General features: G+C 32.0%; 1 protein-coding gene across 1 annotated transcript; it reads right to left on the bottom strand.

Annotated features, from left to right (window-relative positions):
• Positions 1-93: 93 nt before the first annotated feature.
• LOC134231600 (interferon-induced protein 44-like) lies at positions 94-3,213 on the bottom strand. Its single transcript, XM_062713586.1, has 4 exons — positions 3,190-3,213; positions 2,738-2,938; positions 491-662; positions 94-406 (listed from the first exon to the last, which is right to left on the bottom strand). Exons 1-4 carry the CDS (start codon positions 3,211-3,213, stop codon positions 141-143), a joined length of 663 nt encoding a protein of 220 aa, XP_062569570.1. The 3' UTR covers positions 94-140.
• Positions 3,214-23,113: the final 19,900 nt, after the last annotated feature.

Below are 23,113 nucleotides of genomic sequence, written 5' to 3'. Positions count from 1 at the left end.
TCAATTCCCAAAAGCTAAAAGACAAGATAAGCAAAATCCAAAAACAAGAAAGTCACATACCCTCTTCAATTGTATTCTATGCACCTACATGTATTTCAAAATCCAGAATAACGTCGCCCGCAATTGCTGCTTTGTGTATATTATGTATTATTCCCAATGTATACCAAAGCTTCTTCAAGAATATTTTTCACTGCTATGAGTGCCAGTATATCTTGTGCCAGGTTTTGGTTAGGTCCTGTAACGTAGTTTGCAATTGGACGTACTTGGTTGTCTTGCAAAGTAAATTTTCGTTTTGCTGCATCAAACTTTTGCTTTGCATGTCTGCTTCTAAACACACTGCTCAGATCACCAAAACTGTAGAGATCAAGTTCGTCAACCTTTGTTAAAATCAGCCTAAGAGGGATATCTGAAAATATTGTAACCTTAATTTTGATTTTTTAATATAAATTGGAATGTTTAATAACATAATTCAAATGATAATGGTTTATACTTTCTGATCCAATATGTTCTCTTATTTCTGCCAATTTCTGCATATCTTGCTCGTGTATTTCAGTAATGGAACTGGCATCAACAACAAATATGACGCAGTGCATTTTTTGATCAAATGTAGGATTAGCCCTGTAAAGTTGGTGGTTTTGTCCAATGTTTTGATTTCCTTGAAACTGAAAATATTTAAATAAAAAACGTAATTAATATTAAGAACTTGAAAGATAAATATAATTTAACTTTAACTTGTTTTAATATCCTATTTATTTCATTTATCTTATATTGATTTCTTCTTCCGATTTCTATTTATTTGTACATAGTAGAATAAATGCATACAATTTTTAAAAGTGAATAAAAATTTTAATCGGATCTTACAAAATCGGTTTGTTTAGTTTTGTAAGGGGAGATAAACTCCATGTACAGCAATTCTTCAAAGGCCAAAATATCTAATTTATTCAAAGAACCATAGATAATTAAGTCAAGTACTTTGTAATTTTCATATTTTTGTATTTGATGAAAGAGAATATCAATAATAACAAACATCTATTGAAATGCAGTAAAAATTTGGTAAATATTTCTTAAAGATCAATGTCTTCCTTTAACAAAACGCCAATGACGCCTGTGGTAAAAATTTGCGCCAAATCAAAACAAAAAACATAGTTATTGAAGAAAACTAGCGGGTTTACCATATCGATTAAAAAGTTGTTCTTACTTTTCTAAAATGTAATGTCGTTGCAAGCGAATAAGGAGAAAGAGGAGAGATTATGATGATCAAGATCAATTCGAAAAAAAAGAAATAATTAAAACTTAGGTATAATTTTTTTTTATTATTTTATGAGGCAAATTCATATAATATTCTTGTGGAAATACCCTTCTCTTTTCATCAATAAATTTTTATTTTAGTCGATGTTTGAAAAAATATCATATAATAATTTTTGAACTAGCGGTGCCTGAGCTTTTCAATTCAGATGACTTTCCTTGTGACGCGGTCTATCTTTGGGTACCGTGTTGTTGTTTTTTTTGTTTGTTTGGTTGTTTTTTTTTTTTTTTGTTTTTTGTTTTTTTTTTTTTTGTTTGTTTGTTTGATTTTTTTTGGTTGTTTTTGGTTGTTTTTTTGACCTTGAACCTGGAGGAAAAACTCGCATTTGAGAAACTTTGATCATAGTCAAGAATTACCAAACAGGGAGTTTATTGTGTCATCAATGCCATTTTAAACTCTTCTGACCTCCTTTCTACGTGTATTTTTGCACTTTAAATGTTTCTGTTATTGGTTTCTTATATGAATAAAAAAAACTAGCTCAGGTGTCTTGGCTTTGGACTAAGAAAACCAAAAGAATATATATATATTAATTATGATTATTTAAAAAATATTGATATTTATTGTATGCATTTGCTCTTTAAGAGTTAAGAAATGTTAGGTGAGCACTTAGAGATTTGGTTCAGTGTATACGAAGGTACTGGTGTGCTTCAGATAGATATAAAGAAAATATTTGGTCTCCTACCTAATAAATATATATGTGTAAGTGTAAATCACTGGATAAGTTTGTTTTAAATACCCTAGTAATAGATTTGACTGCAAAATATTTCTTTTCTTTCAAGAAAAAAATTATACATCTTGGAATTTTATTTCACAGATATTTTTTGTCTTTCATTCATGGAAAACATTGAGATGTTATGTTTCATACTCATCATTGTATCTTTGCCGTCATAACAAAGTGTATTTAAGGTCTGTTGAAAGTAAGCCCCGGGTATTTTTAACAAAACTTTTCAAGATTTTAATAATGAATATATAGAGATAATAGCACGTATTAATGTAGGTCACGCATGATTATTTTAACATTTTTATAATGAAAAAAAAATGACTATTGAAGTAAAAGCCTGAAAACATGAGTCAAAAGAATTGATTTTTTTTTCACCCGTACCTCATAGCCATTTTGAACATGACCTTCGATTACAGAAATGATATCATGCTGAATATCACCTGCATTGTCACATATACCGCGACAATCATAGAGTCTAATTTTTTTTCCTCCCGGGTATGTTTTCAACAATATTTCGTGAAGCTATTAACAAGAAAAAAGCAATTAATCAATGTACAATATATATATTAAAACCTTATAAAAACAAATACATATATCTTCCAAATTACTAGTATGTTAAATTCCCCCAAATTAAATGCAATGTAGTTTTGAAACTTCTTCAAATATAAAAGTAATTTGCTAAAAATTATTGTTGCTAGCTTAAAGGATACCTTCAATGTCGTTGAATCCATATGTTGTCCGTATGTCGTAGCTATATTTGTTATTTCTCCAGAATTCCTTAATACTGTTTTCAAGGTGTTTACAAGTGATGATTTTCCAGACCCAATAATTCCAGTCACAAGAAGATTCAAATTCAGGCATTGCTGTGGAGGCACTAGATTATCAACATCTTGCAGCAGTTGGTCTCTTTTCTATAATAAGAAAAGAAATTTCAATTAAAAAGCATTTAACAAAATCTCTAGGGTCTGCAGAATACATTATATTTTGTTCGAATGTTAGCACGTATCAAGTGTTTTTAAAATAAACCTTGCTGTCATTTGTCTATAAAATGTTTTGATTTTTCTCAATAAAATTGAGACCTACTCCATTCAATTATTTTGTCAATGGTCCTTTGCAAAATTAGTCTGTTAAAAACATCCTTTTTGAACACCACGAAATTTACATTTCCTGTGTTTCTGTTTGACATAATATTTGAAGTTTTGGGGGATCAAGTCTTCCTCACTTTGTTTAAATATAATTGTGCACAAATTTCCGTTGCCCTCAATTCCACATTTAGATACTAGTATATCGACGACTCTTCATCAATTAACAATACATGTACCTAGTTTCACTTTTATTCCTGCGTCGAAACAGTAATTCTTACGAAAACTTTTGCTAGAAAGCCTAAAGCTATATAAAACTTTTTCTACGTAGAGATATGCCCATGTTACCTGTCTATAAAATTTATGGATATCAATTGATTCCATATGCAAAAGCATGCCCTATGTACGAACGATTACAAAAGCTATTGACGAAAAAGATGAGGTCAGCATTGTGCAAGTGTTATATTCGACAGGATAAATTTTTACCAAATATATTCTATACTGATACGCAATTAAATAAAACGAAACAGGAGTTATCTTAAAATATTAGCATTTTTATCTAATGAATGTCAAAATGAACACAGTAAGGTAAATCCCGATAGGAAACATCAGCGATTTAAAAACACTTAATGATCATCTATTAACTTTAAAACAATAAAATAACTGCTAAAATAATCATGGTCTTTCAGTTAGCGTGCAAGGCACAGTATATGTAATATTCCAAAAGGAAAATCCCCCTTTCTTTACCCGGAACGATGCCTCCGCTTCCTGAAATTGATTTAGGTATGCATTATAGCCAGAAAATCTCAAAATAAAGTTGATGAAAAGTTGGAGAGGCAAATATGCACTACATCACGGCTCAACAGAATCATATATATCATGGTTATAATAATAGGTCATGGTTCGGAGGGGTTAGTACGTGGCGAATTGGGAATATTCGAACTCATCATGTGAAAAGCAGGCATTGAAAATTGCCAAATTTCTTTTGCTCGGATCTAGATCGCGAAATTGAGGTAGCTGCTGCTAATGCATCGTAGACGTTAAGCAGTTATTGATGTGCATGGCGTGTTATTTAAGATGAACAAAGACAAACCCTTACAATCCAATATCACTGACAAATGCTCGTTAGAAATGTTAAATTTTATTTTTAAGCGGACCCACACTTAATTTCGGTAATGCTTTAAAATCATTCAATTATTTGATAACCGATATCTGCAGAGTTGGAGATGTCTTCACAAGGTACAAAATTATTTCCTTTATCACCCACACGGAGTGCTTGGTGAGTTGAGATCGGTGGGTTGTAGATTTTTATTCCTCTAAATTTGTTTGCTACCTTTTTAAATTGAAGTCATTGATTCTAAGTTTGATAACTGTTCAGTATCATCAATTTTATACGGAACATTTACTGCAATTTGCAATTTGATAGACACATTGCCGTTATATAACCCCATAATCACTGCATATTTAAACAAAGTTGCATATTTGTGATTGCATCCGAACACTATAGGTTCATATGGTCGTTGTACATGTACAGTATTTTACAATTAATTTTGATGAAATTGATCATTGAAAGATTAATCACTATCCCTATGAAAAACATATGAAGGTTTCTCAAATCCTTGAGTTGGAGATATTTTTTTTACTTTAATATATTGCAAAAAATCTGGGATAGGTGAAACCCTACTGGTGAGTCTGTCGGCCTTTATTCTAATGTTTTTAATGTTTTTGGGAAGTTGCAATAATGAAATTTTTACGCATAACTGATGTAAAGGATCATCCTTTGGAATATTAAAGGTGTTAGTTTATATTTACGTAGCTGCAATTTATACCGTTTGATTGAAAAGGTCTCTATCATCGACTCCCCATGGTATCTTTAATTTAACTGAAAAAAAAACAAAGAATTTATATAAATATACTAAGTTATTTCGCTTATTATCTCGTTGAGTACAGCGGAAAGGAAATCTTTCTCTCCTCAAAGGTACGCGATGCCCAGTATTTATTGCTCAAGACGTAATAGATTCACAAGTTTTTTTTAAATAAAACTTTTATTCTTTTGTATCTTTGATTAATACCCCTCTAAAAAATCATTGTACAGTCCTTTTCAGAAAATGCACATATTATTTCAACTGTTTGGAATATTTTATGGTTTTAATAGAAACCTTTTGGATTTTTATAAAGCATTCGTCCCAAACCAGGTTATAAGGTTATATCGGTATAATTTTGGTTTCTTATTAAATTCATTCTTGAAATAGAATACTGATAAGTATACAGTCCTTTGTTTTCTTTTAACGTAAATATATTGAACCATGAATACTTCAACGTCGCTAAGCAAGACATTTGTAAAGATTTCTTGAGCAGTGACTATAAAACATAGTATAAAATCCATTTGGCAGCTTAAAATAGAATTGAAAATGATATAAAAATATTACCTCTGTTAGCCTTTATTTCATTAAGTTGTTCTGAAACATAATTTAAATGTGGCATGTTACTGTTACTTGTAAGTATTCAATTAATTTTAGTCAATTTTAATGCATGCTTTTAAAAAGCACTTTAAAAACCCAACATAACAATAACGTATGTTTCACTCTTTCCAGATTCTGGCTAAAAGAATTCAGGAAAACGTCAACATTAATACTAAATTTACAAGATTTATTTCCTGCATAGCATTAATATAATTTTTTTCTGAAGGTTAGAAACAGTCAGGCAATTTAGGCAGTCGGTTGGGAGAGGGCAACCACACTTGCCTGGCAATAGGAGCATTTTCTTATCTTCACAAATATACACGTAGTTCTTGATTGTTTTATCCGTAAGTTTGAATATTTTTTTTAAATTATGGTACATGTATTTGATTTTAGTAAACAAGAGGCCCACGGGCCTTATAGGTCACCTGAGTATCATGTAACAACTTTCCAGCGATTGTATCTGGTTCGTGTTTTAAGCCAAAAGCCATGAAATTCACAAATTTTGAAAGAGGCACCATTGCTTATCAAAGGGCAGATTTCAAAGCATTAATTTATTTTTAGTCAAAGTACCCCCTTGGTACCCCTGACCCAGCAGCCCTGAAATTATCTATTTTGAATGAGGCCCCTTTCTTCATTATAAGGCCAGCATTTTTTTTAATGTTTAGGTTTAGTTATGAACATGAGAATAAAAAAGTCCCGAAGGAAAAGGAAATAAATTTTTTGGATAAATCAATTATTAACATTTGTACATTCGTTTTTATGCTATCCTAATAGGCTCCTTACCACTGGACACATAATGCTTACAAATAGGAAAGTAGAACATTTAATTGCTTATTTCATCATCTGCCAGTTTGGGCCAGTTATTTAAATTTTGTGATGTTGATCAAAATATATTTTAAAAAATCAATTCTTTAAAAGTCTTTCAATATATCTTCATTTTTTAAATATGTGTTAGGTGAATGTGTAGACATTGTTCTAAAATTTACTTGATGCCTAAAATTATAATTCCTATCATAAAACAGACAGGAAGTATTGGGGAGTAAGGTCAACATTTTTTCAATTAAGTGTAAAATAATTTTTCTGGCTGATACAAATGATACTACATGCCTGTATATATTTGTATATTCTTGTCTTTTAATAGTTGAATTTTTTTTTTTTTTATTTCTTCATTTCAGGTTATTGTTTATTTCTTCCTCAAATGGACTTCACTTCTCCCATAGTTTTATTCATTACATCTGATGCATAAGCAACCCTTTTCTGAAGAATGATGCTTAGAATGTAAGCTATAACAGAGACCTAAACAATGTCCCTGGCAATATGCAATAGCTACCACGGGCAGTTTAAAACCTGGGGGAGGAAAATAATTTACAGTTACTTTTGAAACGAATACATAATTATCTCACCAGCATGTCATTGTGCAACAAAGTCGTCAGCATTTTATTTGTCCTTTGAACGGGTGAAACGTTTTGAATGGCACTCTTATCGATGAATTTTACACTAAACCAAGCTATCTTCTCAGATCTAGCTTTATTTACCCGCCGTTTCATCGTAAAACCGGATGTGCGAGTTCGTAAATTTGAAATCTAGATCCCGACTCAAATTTGACATCGGAAAGAAAAAAATTGTTTTATTTTTTTCTAAAAATTCAAAACCTTGAGCGGAGGGTTTGTAAAACTGAAAATAAAATAAATCCTGGCCTTAGATATGTAATTAGATCATTAGCATATTAACCAGGAGCAAAGGATAAGATGTTCAAAGAATTCATGCATTTCACTATATAATCATTAGAGCCCCACCCTAAAACAATAACCCCTGACCCTGGGGCCATAAAATTCACAATTTTGGTAGAGGCACTCTTGCTTATCATAACTATGTACTTAGTTTATTTAATACCCAGAAGCAGAGAAGAAGATTTTCAAAGAATTAATGCATTTTCACTATATAATCAATTGAGCCCCGCCCTAACACCAGAACCCCTGACCCTGGGGCCATAAAATTCACAATTTTGGTAGAGGCACTCTTGCTCATCATAACTATGTACTTAGTTGGTTTATTTAATACCCAGGAGCAGAGAAGAAGATTTTCAAAGAAATAATGCATTTTCACTACCTACTTATTTAGCCCCGCCCTAGCACTAGAACCCCTGACCCCAGGGCCATAAATTTCACAATTTGGTAGAAGACTCATTGCTGATTACAATCATGCAAACAGTTTGACTGCTTGATGTCCAGGAGTAAAGAAGAATATTTTTAAAGATTGCATTAATTTTAGTGGTTTTGGCCCCACCCCTCAGGCCCCAGGGGGGCAGGGATCATGAAATTCACAATTTTTGTTCCCCTTCACCCATAGATACTTTGTGCCAAATTTGGTTGAAACTGGTTCAGTGGTTGCAGAGAAGAAGCTGAAAATGTTCAAATGTTAACGCACGACGAACGACGCACGACGAACGACGACGGACGAAAACAGATAGCAATAGGTCACCTGAGTTTACTCAGGTGACCTAATAAATATAAAATATATAAACATTTAAATAATCTGTACTCGCAAGTTCGTATATTTGTACAGCCAATTCGTGCCAATATTCACCAATATAAGTTCAGTAATCCAATTATTTTATAATTATTCTTATGTAATTCTGTTGAATCTGATTCGTCGAGAAACATTTGTTAAAAACATTATCACCCGCTAAAAGATGAAGCTACGCCCTCCTTAAAGCTGAACACGATTCGCAAAAGGAATGTTTCCGTCATTTTTGTTCGGGAATCGATGCACCTGCAAACCCGTATATATAAAGAGCAGGACTTCGTCACTGTTCAGTGTAATCAGTCGACACTGATATTGACGGATGTGTGCTATTCAGCACTCAGTAGCGACAATAATAACGTAATACTTCGTCTAACGCAGGAAAGGAAGATACCAAAGAAACTTTCAATTATAGTTGTACAGGTCAGTGCTGTATACAAATAAATACAGATACCCGTAACTGCAATAAAATGTAAACATTTGGTAATGCAAGGTAACCAGCAAAAAACACGGGTCGCAATTCTACGCCGATATCCGTGACAATAAAGCAGTCAGGTGTAACGAATCTGTAGAGTATACCCTGTTGTTGATGTATTGTAGATAATGATAACGAAAATGGCGTATGCTTTAACGACGGCTGATACTAGTAATTTAAAAAATCGTTATTGCGCAAAATGTATGCACAAGTATCCACTGCTATATATAACTGTATCAAACCTTCAGTGTAATATAATAAATATTGTATGACATTGAATGTAATATTAAAACCAATGTCAACCTCAGCTGCACCTCAGTTGACAATGGTTTTTATGGAGATATAATTTTAATGTTACACTCAAATACATACAATATTTATACATGTATAACGATACACATGTACAACCTAATTCTACCTTGTCGCTGACTTTTCAACCCTGGCTTTAATGCAAAAACGTGTGGCGAGTACGCCACAAAAAACGACAATGGAAAATCTTAGTTATCTGTCAACAATTTGCACAATACAGAAGCACATTAAATTAACATGTATACACTATTTTTAAGCAAATTGCTGGCATTTCATATTAGCTTGATTATAATCTTTATGTGCATTATAAAAATTGTGATTGCTTTAGAATGCAACTGATTTTCTACAATCATAATTGCAAAATCGTTCAGAAGTTTTTACAATATGTAATGGAAAATATACATCAAAAGAAATCATATGAATTTAAATTCACTGTAAAAACAAAATATTTAAAGCTTGAAATACACTCTGTCATAAAAATAAAACAGTCTATTATAATTATGTGTTCAAATTTCCGTATTCATTTTTGTTACTAAGAATAAATTACCTTAAAAAAAATTATCTTAATTTTTAACTCTTAAAAAAAGAGGTGAAAAGACACTGACAGAACAAAATTTTTTTTCAATATTAAAAAAGTGCCTGCCTCTTTCAATATTGAAATTGTTTGAATATGAAAAGAATTTATTTAGAATTCTAACTTATTTACTTGCTCCCACAATAAATTTGTTTAAAAAATTGCAACACACTTGCAGACAGAAAAAGGCATTGCAAAAACGTGATACATTATTTACACGATGAGAACATATAAAAATGAAAGATTGAAAAAAAAATGATAAACCAACCTTCTAATTGTCGTGATCTTTGTTCCCATTGAGCTGAAAATATAAAAAAGATATCAATGAATTCAATATTAAACGTATATAATTTGTGTTTGCTTTTTTAAAAGGACGCACAAACTGAACTACTTCTCGCTTTTTAATTATTTCATTTCCCACTTGATGCACAATAAATGTAATTTGCATGTAAAGAAGGTATGAAAGCATTAATGAATGTTTGCACTTACAATGTCTGTAGGTTTTCATTGGAAGGTACAATTATGTACTCAAATTTCGTAAATTTCAATAAATCATTGTGATTTAATGGGTTTATGAAAGAAAACAAAATATTAATAATGTCAGATAATGTCGTTAGCCAATTTTCACTTGAAGCCAGTTAAAGGTACAAAACTATTGAAGGCAATGTGTCATCAACTAAGACTGGGCCCAAATGCATACCAGTACTAGAATTTTCCACAGCTTACCGTAACACTAAAACACAGCTAACAAATGGGTTGCATGTTGACCGAGTTCAGGGCTATTGTGTTTTCTTTTACCGTATGCTAAAGTTTTTTTTTTCCTTACATATGTATTTAATCTTAATGATTATACTTTATCTTTATTTACAAGAGGCCCAGGAGCCACATCGCTCACCTGAGTTCTTTGGGTAGGAAAAAAGCAAAAAATCAGTTTAGTTTCACAAATCTTAAATGCATGAATGGTCCGGGCCTACCCTAAAAGGCAAAAGAGGTAAGGGGGTACAATTTAAATAAACTTGAATCTACACTATCTTAGGATGCTTCCGAATAAAATGACAAATCATGACCTTCCTGTTCTTGAGAAGAAGATTGTTCCTATATATTCCTTTATTAAACTTTGATCATCCATTGTGGCTCCACCCTACCCAGGTGATGATTTTGAACAAGGTGATGATTTTCCTGATTTTGAACAAACTTAAATTTTCACTTCCTGTGGATGCTTTCACATAAATATGAAAAATCATGGCTTTGGTGCTCTTAAGAAGAAGATATTAGAAGAGTGTTCCTATATACTCCTATGCTAAACTTAATTTCATCGTCTATTGTGGCTCCACCCTATACCCCTAAGGATCATGATTTGACAAACTGGAACTACACTGCCTGTGGATGCTTTAACATAAATTTGACAAACTATGGCTTTGATGTTCTTAACAAAAGGATTTTTGAAGATTTGTTTCCCTATATATTCCTGTAATTATCTTTGATCGTCCATTGTTGCCCCACTCCTCCCATGGGAATCATTTTTTGAACAAACTTCAATAACACCATCTGAGGATGCTTCCATATAAAAATGACCAGCCATGGTTTTGATGTTCTTGAGAAGAATTTTTTAAAGATTTTTCCTATACATTGCTATGTAAATCCTTGATGATCCAGGGGGATCATATTTTAAACAAACTTGGATCTACATCACCTGATGAGCTCTATATAAATGTCACTAAGCATGGCTTTGCTGTTCTTGAGAAGATTTTTAAAGATTTTCCTACATCATTTATATATTCCTATGAAAATCTTTGATCAGCCATTGCTGCCCCGCTCTATCCTTGGGGTTCATGATTTGAATTAAGTTGAATCTGAACCACCTAAGGATCCTTCCATATAATCATCACCAATAATGACTTTGCTGTGTTCTTAAGAAGAAGATTTTTAATCACCAAATTTTATGTTAACGCCCCCAACATCTACCTGATTCAAGATCAATAATAAGCCACCTGTCAATAAAGAAAAAAAAACAAAAACAAAAACAAACAAACCAATAGCTATACCGATTTGATTGACAGACCAGCTAAATGTGGTACCTGATAATCTGAGTTTGCATGTTTTAAAAACAAGAAATACCTGATCACGCGTCAAACACTTTCTTGCACCGCGTAAAAGTTTATTTGTATATACAGTAAAATCAGTGGGCAATCAGTTGTATTAGTGGGCAATCTTGTTTTAAAAAAATATAAAATTGATCTTGACTTCATGTATTCTCTCTTGCTCTTTGGTACTTGTAAGCAATATGACGTCCAAGATATGAAAATTGTAGAATTGTCGAAGAAAACTTTTTTCGAGCTCTTTCTTTCTTCAATATGAATGACTGGTACTGGGATCGGGAGAGGAAAGCAGTTCTGTAGCAGCTCAGACCGATAATTTTCTCCGAGTTTTCTTATTCAACCTGTGCTTTTAAGAATGTCCGTATAGATGCTACATGTTAGGTTGGCTGCAGTTGGGTACGTGTACACAGGAACTCAATTCGCTGTAATTGAAAGACACCCCCCCCCCTCCCCAACAATTAAAGTTATAACGAAATGGAATAGAATAAATATGACAAAATATTTAACACTAACGGTTTAAATTACAAAAAATTCCTTTCTTGCATGTTTTTTTCATATCATATAGAAACATCTGCATGATTTCGTTTGCCTACAAGATGAGGCATCGATGGGGAGTATGCATTATACATGTACAGCTTAACGCACTTTTTAAACTCACATGGTTTTTCACACAAATTAAGGTCACATTGTTATTATGAGAAATTGTGTAACGAGGCACGAAATATATTTAAAAAAATGATTTCTAACTTACTTTAATTTTATTTAACTAACTTAAAACATAATTTACAAATAATTATTGGTAGGATTTTGATATACAGAGGAGCCTCATATATCTGGACGCTTTGGTTCCCAGTCAATTTGTCCGGATATGTGAAGAGTCAGGATAACTGAATCACCAGTTAAACAAGACACAATAACGTTTAAAAATTTCGTTCCAATGAAAAATCGTCCGGATACTGAAGCATCCGGATATCTGGCGTCCGGATATCTGAAGGTCCACTGTACTCTTTGCTGATGGATTGTGATGGTTCCCAAATGTTTTTTCACGGTTTCTTGTAAAATGTAGCCGTCTTTGTATCTGTTCTTTTTAATGCAGTTTTTTGCCTTGCAGTGACTCAAAAATAGTGCAAATAATATAACTTTTGTATTTCTGTACAATAACTTGACTCTATAAAGTGCAAGATAATATTAGTATTTCTCATATGTTTGACTGCTTTTCACGTTAAAAAGCTGGCATTTTTAGGGTTATTTTCTGAATCTAGCATCATGAAAAATACATTCGACCGCAAAGCAATAAAGTTTCAGACCGTAAATGTAAAATAATTTTCTTTTCAGTGGTAACTTTTTACTTTTTAAAAGATGAACAATACTTTTTTATCCTGTCTTTAGGCATGGTTTCTTTATGAGGCATTGTCGTTTTTCGACGCTGAATTTCGACAAAATCACAAAGAGTATAGAAAATGTACAAAGTAGTTAAAAAAATACTTAGCTTTAAGAAGTCAATTTGAAAATTTCAACTAAATAGTATCAAAGAAAGCTGGATTATTTTAATTTGTAAATACCTATGGTGAAATCATACAGATGTAACATCATATCATTTATTAATAAAGTCCCATGTAAAACATCGACTTTAAAATTTTAAGATAATGAAAATATAGAAAATGTGTCTTTAACATGAGATATTAAATACATATTAGGGCTATGTCTCGTATTTAAGGTCGATAACATTCATTTTATTGCAAGAAGAATGTGACCTTAATTTGTGCGAAAAACCATGTGAGTTTAGAATATGCGTTGAGCTGTATATAGACACTATTTACACCACGCGCTGAAAAAAAATATCACAATTATTGTTCCAATTTCCTCTAAATTTGTAGTGAAAAAGGGAAGATGAAGAACAGTGAATAGTCTATAAAAATCATACGATGAACAAATCTGTGAATTGGGTATAAAAACACGGACCCTCCAAAATGGTAAATATATTGAACCCCATTGTTGGCCAGAAAAATAAATATTCCGATCCTTGTAAATGTCCCCAGATAATTTTTTTTTAATTTCAATCTTAATTCACACTTATCTATTAATGATTTGTTTTACTGAGCGACGATTAAAATTTTTTGACAGGATTGCTGATTCACTCTTGATTTTTAATAATTTTAACATTTTTTAGTATGATATTAATTTTTCAATTTTTCTCCAAAAGACATTAATGAAAACTTTAAGATTACTAATTTCATTTTAGGTTAAAATTATTTGAGGCAGTTTTGCTCAAAATTGGGCACTGATTGCCAAATGTTGACCCTGATAATCAAAAGCAGACTTCCTGTGTAATGCAACGTGTATACAGATTTTTTAAGTCTTCAGTATTAGGCGTCTCCAGATAAATAACAAAACTTTTTCTAAAACCACTCCCCCTTCTCAGGTAACTGTACGTTAAAAAATTGTTTCTCTCAAGATTTTACCTATATATTCCAATGAAACCCTGATCAGCCATTGCGGCCCTGCACTAGCCTCGGGGTCATACTTAGACGAAACTTGAATCTGTTCTAGCTGAGGATAATTACACAGGCGTTTCATCATTCCTGGCCAAGTGGTTCTTGAGAAGAAGATATTTAAAGGATACCATTAAATTTTCGCTAATTCATAACTATCTCCCCCTTTGAAAAGAACATGGCCCTTCATTTGTAAAAACTTGAATCCCCTTCATCCAAGGAAACTTAGTGGCAAATTTGGTTGAAATTGGCCCATTGGTTCTTGAGAAGATGAAAATGCGAAAAGTTTACAACGACGACGACAACAACAGCGAGAACGACGAAGACAATGGACAAATTTTTATCAGAATATCTCACTTGAGCCTTCGGCTCAGGTGAGCTAAAAATAAAATGTATGGACATAACAAACAATATTTAAGCTCAAAAGTCCATTTAAGAATACAAAATAGGAGCAGAGCAAACACAGGCCTCCAAAACAATAAAGGTGAGATCAGGTACCATGGAGGAGTGAACACCCTCCTGCCTACCGGTCACATCCGCCATTTCCTCCTTGTCATAACTAGGTAATAACGAAAAATTCCGACTTTAATTCAGTGTGTAAATAATGACTAAACCATTTATTTGTTGACTCATTGATAAACTATAATTGCATACAGGTCATTGTATCGACCATAGAACTTTTATATTTAAATAAAATTATGTGTTACAAATGGACATACCTCTTTCTCGTTCAAGTTTTTCAATCGCATCTGTGAAAGAAATTTTGCATTAAAACATTTTTTTGACTTGTAAAGTATTTTTAAAAGCAAGGAGACAAATAAAAAATGATCCTGTTATAATGAATATATATGTACTTAGAACATGAATGAAAAGTATACTGAATTGTCTCATAAATTTTAGAGTGATGCAACAAGCAATCACCAAGAGAAACCAATAATGACTAGATTTACAGACATTCCTTAAAATAATTTTTTCTCCCTTAGGGTGCCCATTCCTCATTAGCTTTATAAATTGGGACAAAATATGTTTTATACGCGTTTACGTCTTAATTTCAAATTAAAGGGTTTTTTTAAGAAACTATAGTGCACGTTGTGGCCAAAGTAGGTTTTAAGGATAAAGTTCAATAGAATTCAGGTTCACAGACGTGATTAAAAAATGCCGGTATATTTTATCTAAATATTAAAGTATCATATGGTAAAGATTGAAATTAAGGGTAAACTAGAGGCCCATGGGCCATATAACTCATGATCACCTGAGTAACTTTGGTCATGTTTTTCTTCACACAATTATCCCTCTTGTAATTCCAATTGTGATCCTGCTCTATCTTCGGGGGTCACGGTTTGAAAAATTTAAAATTAACGTTATCCCAAAATGTCTCCAGATAAGTTTAAGATTTTCTGGTCCAATGGCTCTTGAGAACATTTCTTTAAAAAGATTTTTCCTATACCCCCTGTATATTTTAATGTAAAACTTGGATTCCCTATTGTGGTTCCGCCCTAACTCCGGGGGAATTATTTGAATAATTTAGAATCTACATAACCCCGTGATACTTCCACATAAGCTTTCCTGGCCCAGTGGTTCTTCAGACGATTTTTAATATTTTTATATGAGCTAAAAATAACGAAGTGTTTTTCGATTGAAAGTTTTTATGACTGAAATTGTGAAACGATACAAGAACATGAATATCAATCAATCAGAGATACATTAGATGAATTAATTTAGGCGTATATACTCGCCTATAAGCCGGTCCGCCTATAAGTCGGTTGTATTAATAGGCTTATATTTCAGAGGGACTGACCTCATATAGTACCATTCTTTTTATAGCTCGCCTATAAGTCGGACACCGAGGTTTCGAGTGAATATTAACTCCCCAAAAACCGACTTATAGGCGAGTATATACGGTAATTATAAGGACACAATGTACACAATGTATTGTCTACGGATATTTTTCTTCTCTCGATCATTGTCGATGAGAACACGGTCAATTATCATGTTGTCACATGATCCTACCTCTGATGATTTTGAGTCCGTGTTTGCTCCTTTCCTGTATTGTTTGAATGGTATTTTTTCAAAACTTGAATATTGTTTATTATCTCCTTGTTTTATCTTGATGGAACCATAAAAAATAAACACAAGGACATTCATGAATATGTGCTGAATTCTGATTGGTCAACCAAACGATTGTAATGACTCTCAACTCTAAAATCAAAAGTCTTAATAAAGGTTTCCCTAATGAGTTACAATAACATGCGAAATATTTAATATAGTACAGAAACAATATGTGAAAACTTGATAATAATCAAAAAAAAAAAAAAAAAAAAAAAAAAAAATAGAGAGAGAGAGAGAGAGAGAGAGATTAGTTTATAAAAACAATAGATGAACAATTTTTGTTTTTACAAATTTATGATGAATAAATATATTTAAATATTTTTTAAAAACTACATACATTTTTCAATATTTGGTTTTTCAACATAAGATACTTCTGTACATTCAATTTTCTTAAGATCAATACATTTCTTCGGAATTTGCCTAAGAAACATTTGAAAGCTATGCGTAGAAGTGAAATGAATCCTATGTATACGTATACATGCATTTTAGGAAGATTTGTCAGCTTTAGATAGCTTTAAAAAGATGTCAATGAAAAAAGTAGTTTTTTAAATAATTTCTTGGGAAAGTTTTGTAAACATGACAGCAGGTCTCTTACAACCATTAACTATGTATGCTATAAATGTCATATCTGTGGTTGCAGCTTGTTCAGGGAGTCGGTTTTCGATCAGCAACGTGAAGAAATATATTGAATGTTAAAGAATAAACGTAATGTATAATTGATTTTCTCTCAGCCGGAAACTTTTAGGATCAGACAACTTTTTCTCCCACAAGCATATTGTGTATGATTACACATCTTATAAAACATCAAAGAAGAAAGAGAAGTTCATAATAACAAAGAGCAGCTAATAAAATATATAAAACGATAAGTACTCAAGCTCAGAAGTCCACCAATCAATACAAAAAAGGAGCAAAGCAAACACGGACCTCCAAAAGGATCAGGTGCAGTGAACATCCCCTGACGACCGATCACACCAACCGTGCGCTCCTTGTCATGATCGGGAAATTACAGGAAAAAATCCGTCGTTAATTCTTCATCAATTTGTCAAAAATTATCTTGTTTTTGAAATTGTACATATGTAGAACACTCTCTTGCGTAACAAATCAACTGAGAGAAATAAACTTAGTATGAGTTAAAATCCGCGAACTAAGGTAACGTTCTGCAAAACCATTTCTTAGAAATAGCTTGTTTACGCGAATACATACAAAAAATCAGTGAAAATGTCTACAAAGACTTCTGAACTTAGCTTACATTGAGAATTTTCATTTCTTACCAAACAGGAAATAATAAAACAACGGAAGGCCAACTTGGTGCTTTTGAATGAACTTGGCTCTAATTATTATTTTTATACATCATTAATTTTATCTCTGAAAGGTTATATTCTCATTTTTTAAAGAATTGATGAATTTCATATATTTGCGCATATCTTAAGGGTCAGGCAATTAACAATGTATAGAATTTTAATGAGAAAAGAAACAATCTGTACTTTTTATAATACGTTACCTGCTCGTGTAAGTGTCCGCCATACTGTCCACATCGTTAAAATTGCCTAGGGAATAATGTAAAGAAAGTCTAAATTTTGCAGGTCTACATGAACATTATAATTATGCATATAATTTTCTTTAGAATCTGATTAGAAAATTAAAAACAATTCTATTTTAATTAAATTTTTTATAAGGAAATGTTTAATGCAAGAATAAAATAACAAAAAAACTTTCATACAATTCAGAACATTTACCTTATCTGAACAAAGAAGAAAATAAAACAATTTCTTAGTTGGTATCCTTTTTATTCCAGAATATCCAATGCAAGGATAACAATCAAAACGAAAGTACAAATGGGAAATATAGATTGGAGGATCCCTTGAATGAACCTTGAACATGCGCACTCACACAACAACAGGAATGTATGTCAAGTTAAAGGTACAAAATTCCGTTTGTAAATGCCTAGTTGTTATTTACTTTTTCGTTTTAAGTCAGAGTAAGTTAAATATTATCATGAACAAATCTGTGAAACGTTCTTGTATGTCTTTGTGCATGTAAGTCAAATTGACAAAGCAATTTAATTTTAGGACGTGAGACACGTGATAAAATTGCCACTTAATTTGAGGAAGTCAGTATCCATTGCATATTGGTTAAAAGCAGCTGAATTATCGTTGATGTCCCTGAGGTAAAAATGTAGATATTTCCATATCATTGATTTAATCTACATGAGGGACTACACAAACCAATTTTAATTGTCCTCGCTCCACTGACGTCAAACACAAAGGCAGCCGCACGAGATTTATGTGTATAGTTGACCTCCTTCAGCATCAACGCAGGAGACAATCCGCACTAGATTTGCATGCATATTAGGCCTCCTTAGCTCCTGACCTATCGACCTGCCTAATTTACATTCCGGTAGAACTGCTTTCAAGAAATCAACTCCGGTAACCTAATAAGCTACATGTATCAGAGAGAAAAGGTTAGAAATGAAAATATAATATATTATTTATTTACTGACATTAATGACAATCGAGTTTCGTCCATGATTCATTATCATGGTGATTTTGATAGGAGTATCTTCATTATCCTAATTATTATTTGCTAGTTGTTAAGTTTAGGTCATATCCATGGGAGCTTTTGTAATTTTTTGTGAATCATTAAAAATCATAATTTACAAAAAATTGTTATGAAATAATGGATAAACATTGGGCTTATATTATTTCAAATACTGGTGTGAATCAGACTGATGGAACAGTCCAGTAGCCTGTTCACCCCTGTTTGAATAGTATAGCCTTCAGCTATCAAAGGCTGCAGAGGCAGTTTTGGACATCCTTAAACCCATAGTAAGAAGTAAGCAGTTGAGAAAAAAAGAAAAAAGGAAATATTAGAAAAGAAAAAAAGTAAGGCTAAGGTACATATGTAGAGCACCGGTGAATATTTTCCAAGCAAGTACAAGTCTTCCAAGTAATCCTGAGTAAGGGTGAGGCACCAACTGCTCATTACAATAGGAACTTGGTTTCGGAACTGGGTGCAAGACAGTCATAGTACATGGTTACAAAGAACCTCTAATTGTATCCCGCTGTTATATGTATAAAAAAAAAACAAGTATTCCCTGAAAATAACAAAATAATCATTGTTGTAAGTAATATTGATTCCCGGTATTAATTATAAGCTTAAGATAGAGCCAGAGGAAAAGTTCGTATATATTTAGGAAATATTAAGACCTGGTATCCCTTGAAAACGAACCGTCGGAAACACGTTACAGAATATTTGAAAAATATTACAGGTATGTTCGTTCATTTTAATTACTTTAGTAAAAAAAAAAACACGATAAAATAGCATGATTTGCGAGAAACTTATGCTCCCGTACGTTATAAAGCGTAACCTGCTACGACTCAGGTTATACAGCATAACTTGTATTGCTATTTAAGTCATTTCATAAATGAAAAATATAAAAATTGGATGAAATAATGGATAGAAATCTTAGGATGAGACAGACCTTTGACATGGTTTAAAATAGAAATCACTCAACTATGAGGGCGAAGAATACTTGTTCAGATTTTCTGTCCCCTAGACCAATACGCCTAAATCTGGACCGATACACCACTAAATGAAGGTGTATGATTTATACTAAGTATATAAAAACTCAAATGGTTTCATCGTTCCTGTCGTTAAAAACATAAGAGTTTGTAAATCTGTGTGTATATTCTGAAAGGAAAAAAGAAACAATGATATACTTAAAAAGTAAATTAGTGCTATTATTTCTAATATATTTTGAATTATTCTCTTTACATATTTAAATCTTTAATCCATACGTTACCAAAATCTTCAGTGATTTTGACCAATAATTCTTCAGTTATTGAAACTATGACGGTAACCCAAATAGGTAAATTAAAAATTCTCATTTTCTCCCTTGCACGTCAGTAAAATACTCGATTCTCCTGTGCTCTGAGATTATGAGAGCATTTATCTCTCTCTAGGGATGCTATTCAACCCTTCCGTAATGAAAAAAGCTAAGTTGATAGAAAGTTGATTGAGAATTCTAAAGCCTGCAAACCCAATTGTTTAGTTTATCACAGAGATTTTCAATTTGAGGAAAATAGGACAAAATTTACGTGTTGAGGTGATGTTTTTTAAAAAGTCTGGAAGAAATTACTTACAATTCTCCGTGTTGAACATGCTAGAAAAATTCAGGAATATGACGTTACATGCGCGATTGAGAGTGACAACGACGTTTATTTTCGAAGGATGAAATTGTTAAGATTATGATTGCCTGCTGTATTACTGTCGGTTTCAGAGGCGGCATAATTAAAAATCATGTCTTGATTTGACGCAATTACGCTCAAACGTCACTGTCACAGTTGGTAGGAAGGACACATTTTATGATACTCTCTGACAACTGAAAAATCTTCTATAGGTGTAAAATTAAAAAACAAACTACACAGCAACATGTTATTGCTTTTTTAAATTTATTTATGCAATTCAAATACAAGCCCATCAGGCGTTACATGATTGCCAGAAATTCAGTCTTATTTACTTCAAATACGAGAAGCAATGTTCATGTTTTTGGTTTTCATCACTTTTCGGGAAACATTTGCAATTATTCGTAATTTTGTGATAAATGTTCACAAATAATGAAAAAAAAAATTCTTTGAATTTAATAAAAGTGTATTGTTTTTTAGGATAAGTTTCAGAGGAATCAGACATATCATTTCCTTTGAGAATAACGGCGCCAGTTGTGATTTACTTCTTAGCCATTTTTGTTTGTTTTACGTATAGTAAGTGAACGAATTCACTCATATTTTGCTCTATACTTTATACATCTATAAGTAAGTAAGTAATTTATTTAATTGTAGTGACATGTGTACATAATTATATTCTTTTGATTACAGACTGTATAAAATAACTATCAACATCCGGCCCATCGGGCCTATATGCCACTTTAAACACAAAATTGAAATACAATATATAAAGAAAATAAATATATTTATGGTTAAGATTCATTTATTTATGGTATTTACTTTATTAATTATATTTATGGTTAAAATTGTTTTATCCAGAGAATGTAGGAGAAGATGCAAAGAATTCAAAGAAAGAAAGACAGGTATGAAAGCTTCATGTAATAAAGAATCGTTTAAAATTGTTTTATACAGAGAAATGTAGGAGAAAATGCAAATAATTCGAAGAAGAAAGACATTTGTGGAGAAAGCTTCATGTAATAAAGAGAGAGAGAAAATCGTTTTGTTTTGTCCGTAAAATATTTAGTACTATCTTAACAAATAAACCAAATAATATGCATATTTATCATTATAATACATGCAAAAATTGAATATATTCGTATATACTGAAACGAATTTCTCTATTATCTGATCAATACCAGTTATAGTGTAAATAGTTTTCTTTGAAGTTCAAAAAATAAAAATTTTCATAGCTGTAATTTTTGTAATAAAACAGTGTGATATTCAAACAGTGCTCAAGGGTAGAAAAAATCAAAATGTAAATGAAAGACAAAAAATATCCTCTGAAAGATACAACCTGAGACACCTAGGCGTGGCCTACTGGAAGTCTCTTCTTTTTCATCAGGCAAAGGGGAAATATGTGATCCTTCATGTAACTCGATTACTTAGCCCACTGTCCATCGTCCGTCCGTGTGTCTGTCAATCTGTAAACTTCAAACATTATCAACGTCTTCTTTAAGAACCACTGCGACAAATTTAATCAAACATGGTACAAACATCATTAGGTGAACAGGAGTTTAAATTCTTAAAAATTTATGGATTAAGTTCCTTCCAAGGGGAGATAATCAACAAAAGACAAGAATTTAAATGCAGTAAAAATTCTTAATTGTTCAAATCATGACACCCGTTGGTACATTTAAGGCGGTGCCAGAGAAGAGAAGTTTCATATAAAAATAAATAGAAAAAATCCTCTTCTCAAGAACCACTGGACCAGAAAAAGCTGAAACTTATATTGCAACAACTTGCAGAGTCTAAATTGATCATATCATGACCCCAGGGGTAGAGCGGGACCACTGTAGGATATCCAAATATTACATTGAAATACACTTTACAGGAAACTCATTCAAAAATCTTCTTGTCCAGAACCACTCGGCCAGAAAACTGAAACTTATGGGAAATCATCCTGAGATAGTACGTGTAGATTCTAAATTATTCAAATAATGCCTCCCGGGGGTAGGGCTGGGCTACATTAGGGATTCGAAATCCAAATTAAACAACTATAAGGGGAAGGAAATGTACTTACGATGTAAGCAAACATAATGTACAATCAATGGCAGGTAAGTGTAAATTCTCTACATTTGGAAAACTGTTAGGACAAAAACATGAAATATGTTATTGTATTACAGTCTAAAATTATTTTTACATTTAATTGGGTGTCTAAATGACAAAGTACTGTAGTAAATCTATAAAAATGAAATTAGGTTAAGATTTGAAAGCAACAGAAGCGACCGATAAAAGACACAATACATAGCGCAATCATCCTTTGTTAAAGAACAAAGTGATGAAAGTTACTCAGGATGAGCGATGTGGCCCATCTGCCTCTTATTTTTTAAATGTCAGTCATAAATAATTAGAAACTATGAAGCTTATAAAGAATATGTGAAATGACAAGACTTACCAGATATTTTGAAGCCCTTGGCCATCCAAGTGCTTGTCAGCAGCCTGTACCCGTTAAAAAATCATAATCAAAATTAATTGTTTCATATCGAACTATTAAGAAAAATAAACACTTAAACTTAGGGACAAATCATTCATTTGGTTATATGCACGTAACAAATTTTATTCTGTAAAAGTTTATATAGCAAAGTGTCACTTGCCTGTTTTTATTTCTCAATTTTATTATTTTTTTCTGAAAACTTAAGCAATATATACAGCCTAAGCAATTAAAAGTATAATTCAATTATAATTTAGTAAATTCTAATTAAAATACTTAAAAACTCCGACTAATATAAATACGAATT

The sequence above is a fragment of the Saccostrea cucullata genome, unplaced genomic scaffold (assembly GCF_032062105.1).
Source record: "Saccostrea cucullata isolate Sc308-1 unplaced genomic scaffold, CSIRO_AGI_Scuc_v1 ctg4558, whole genome shotgun sequence".
Taxonomy (NCBI): Eukaryota; Metazoa; Mollusca; class Bivalvia; order Ostreida; family Ostreidae; genus Saccostrea; species Saccostrea cuccullata.
Note: the sequence above shows the minus strand (reverse complement) of the source record. Positions and strands in the feature narration are given on the sequence as shown.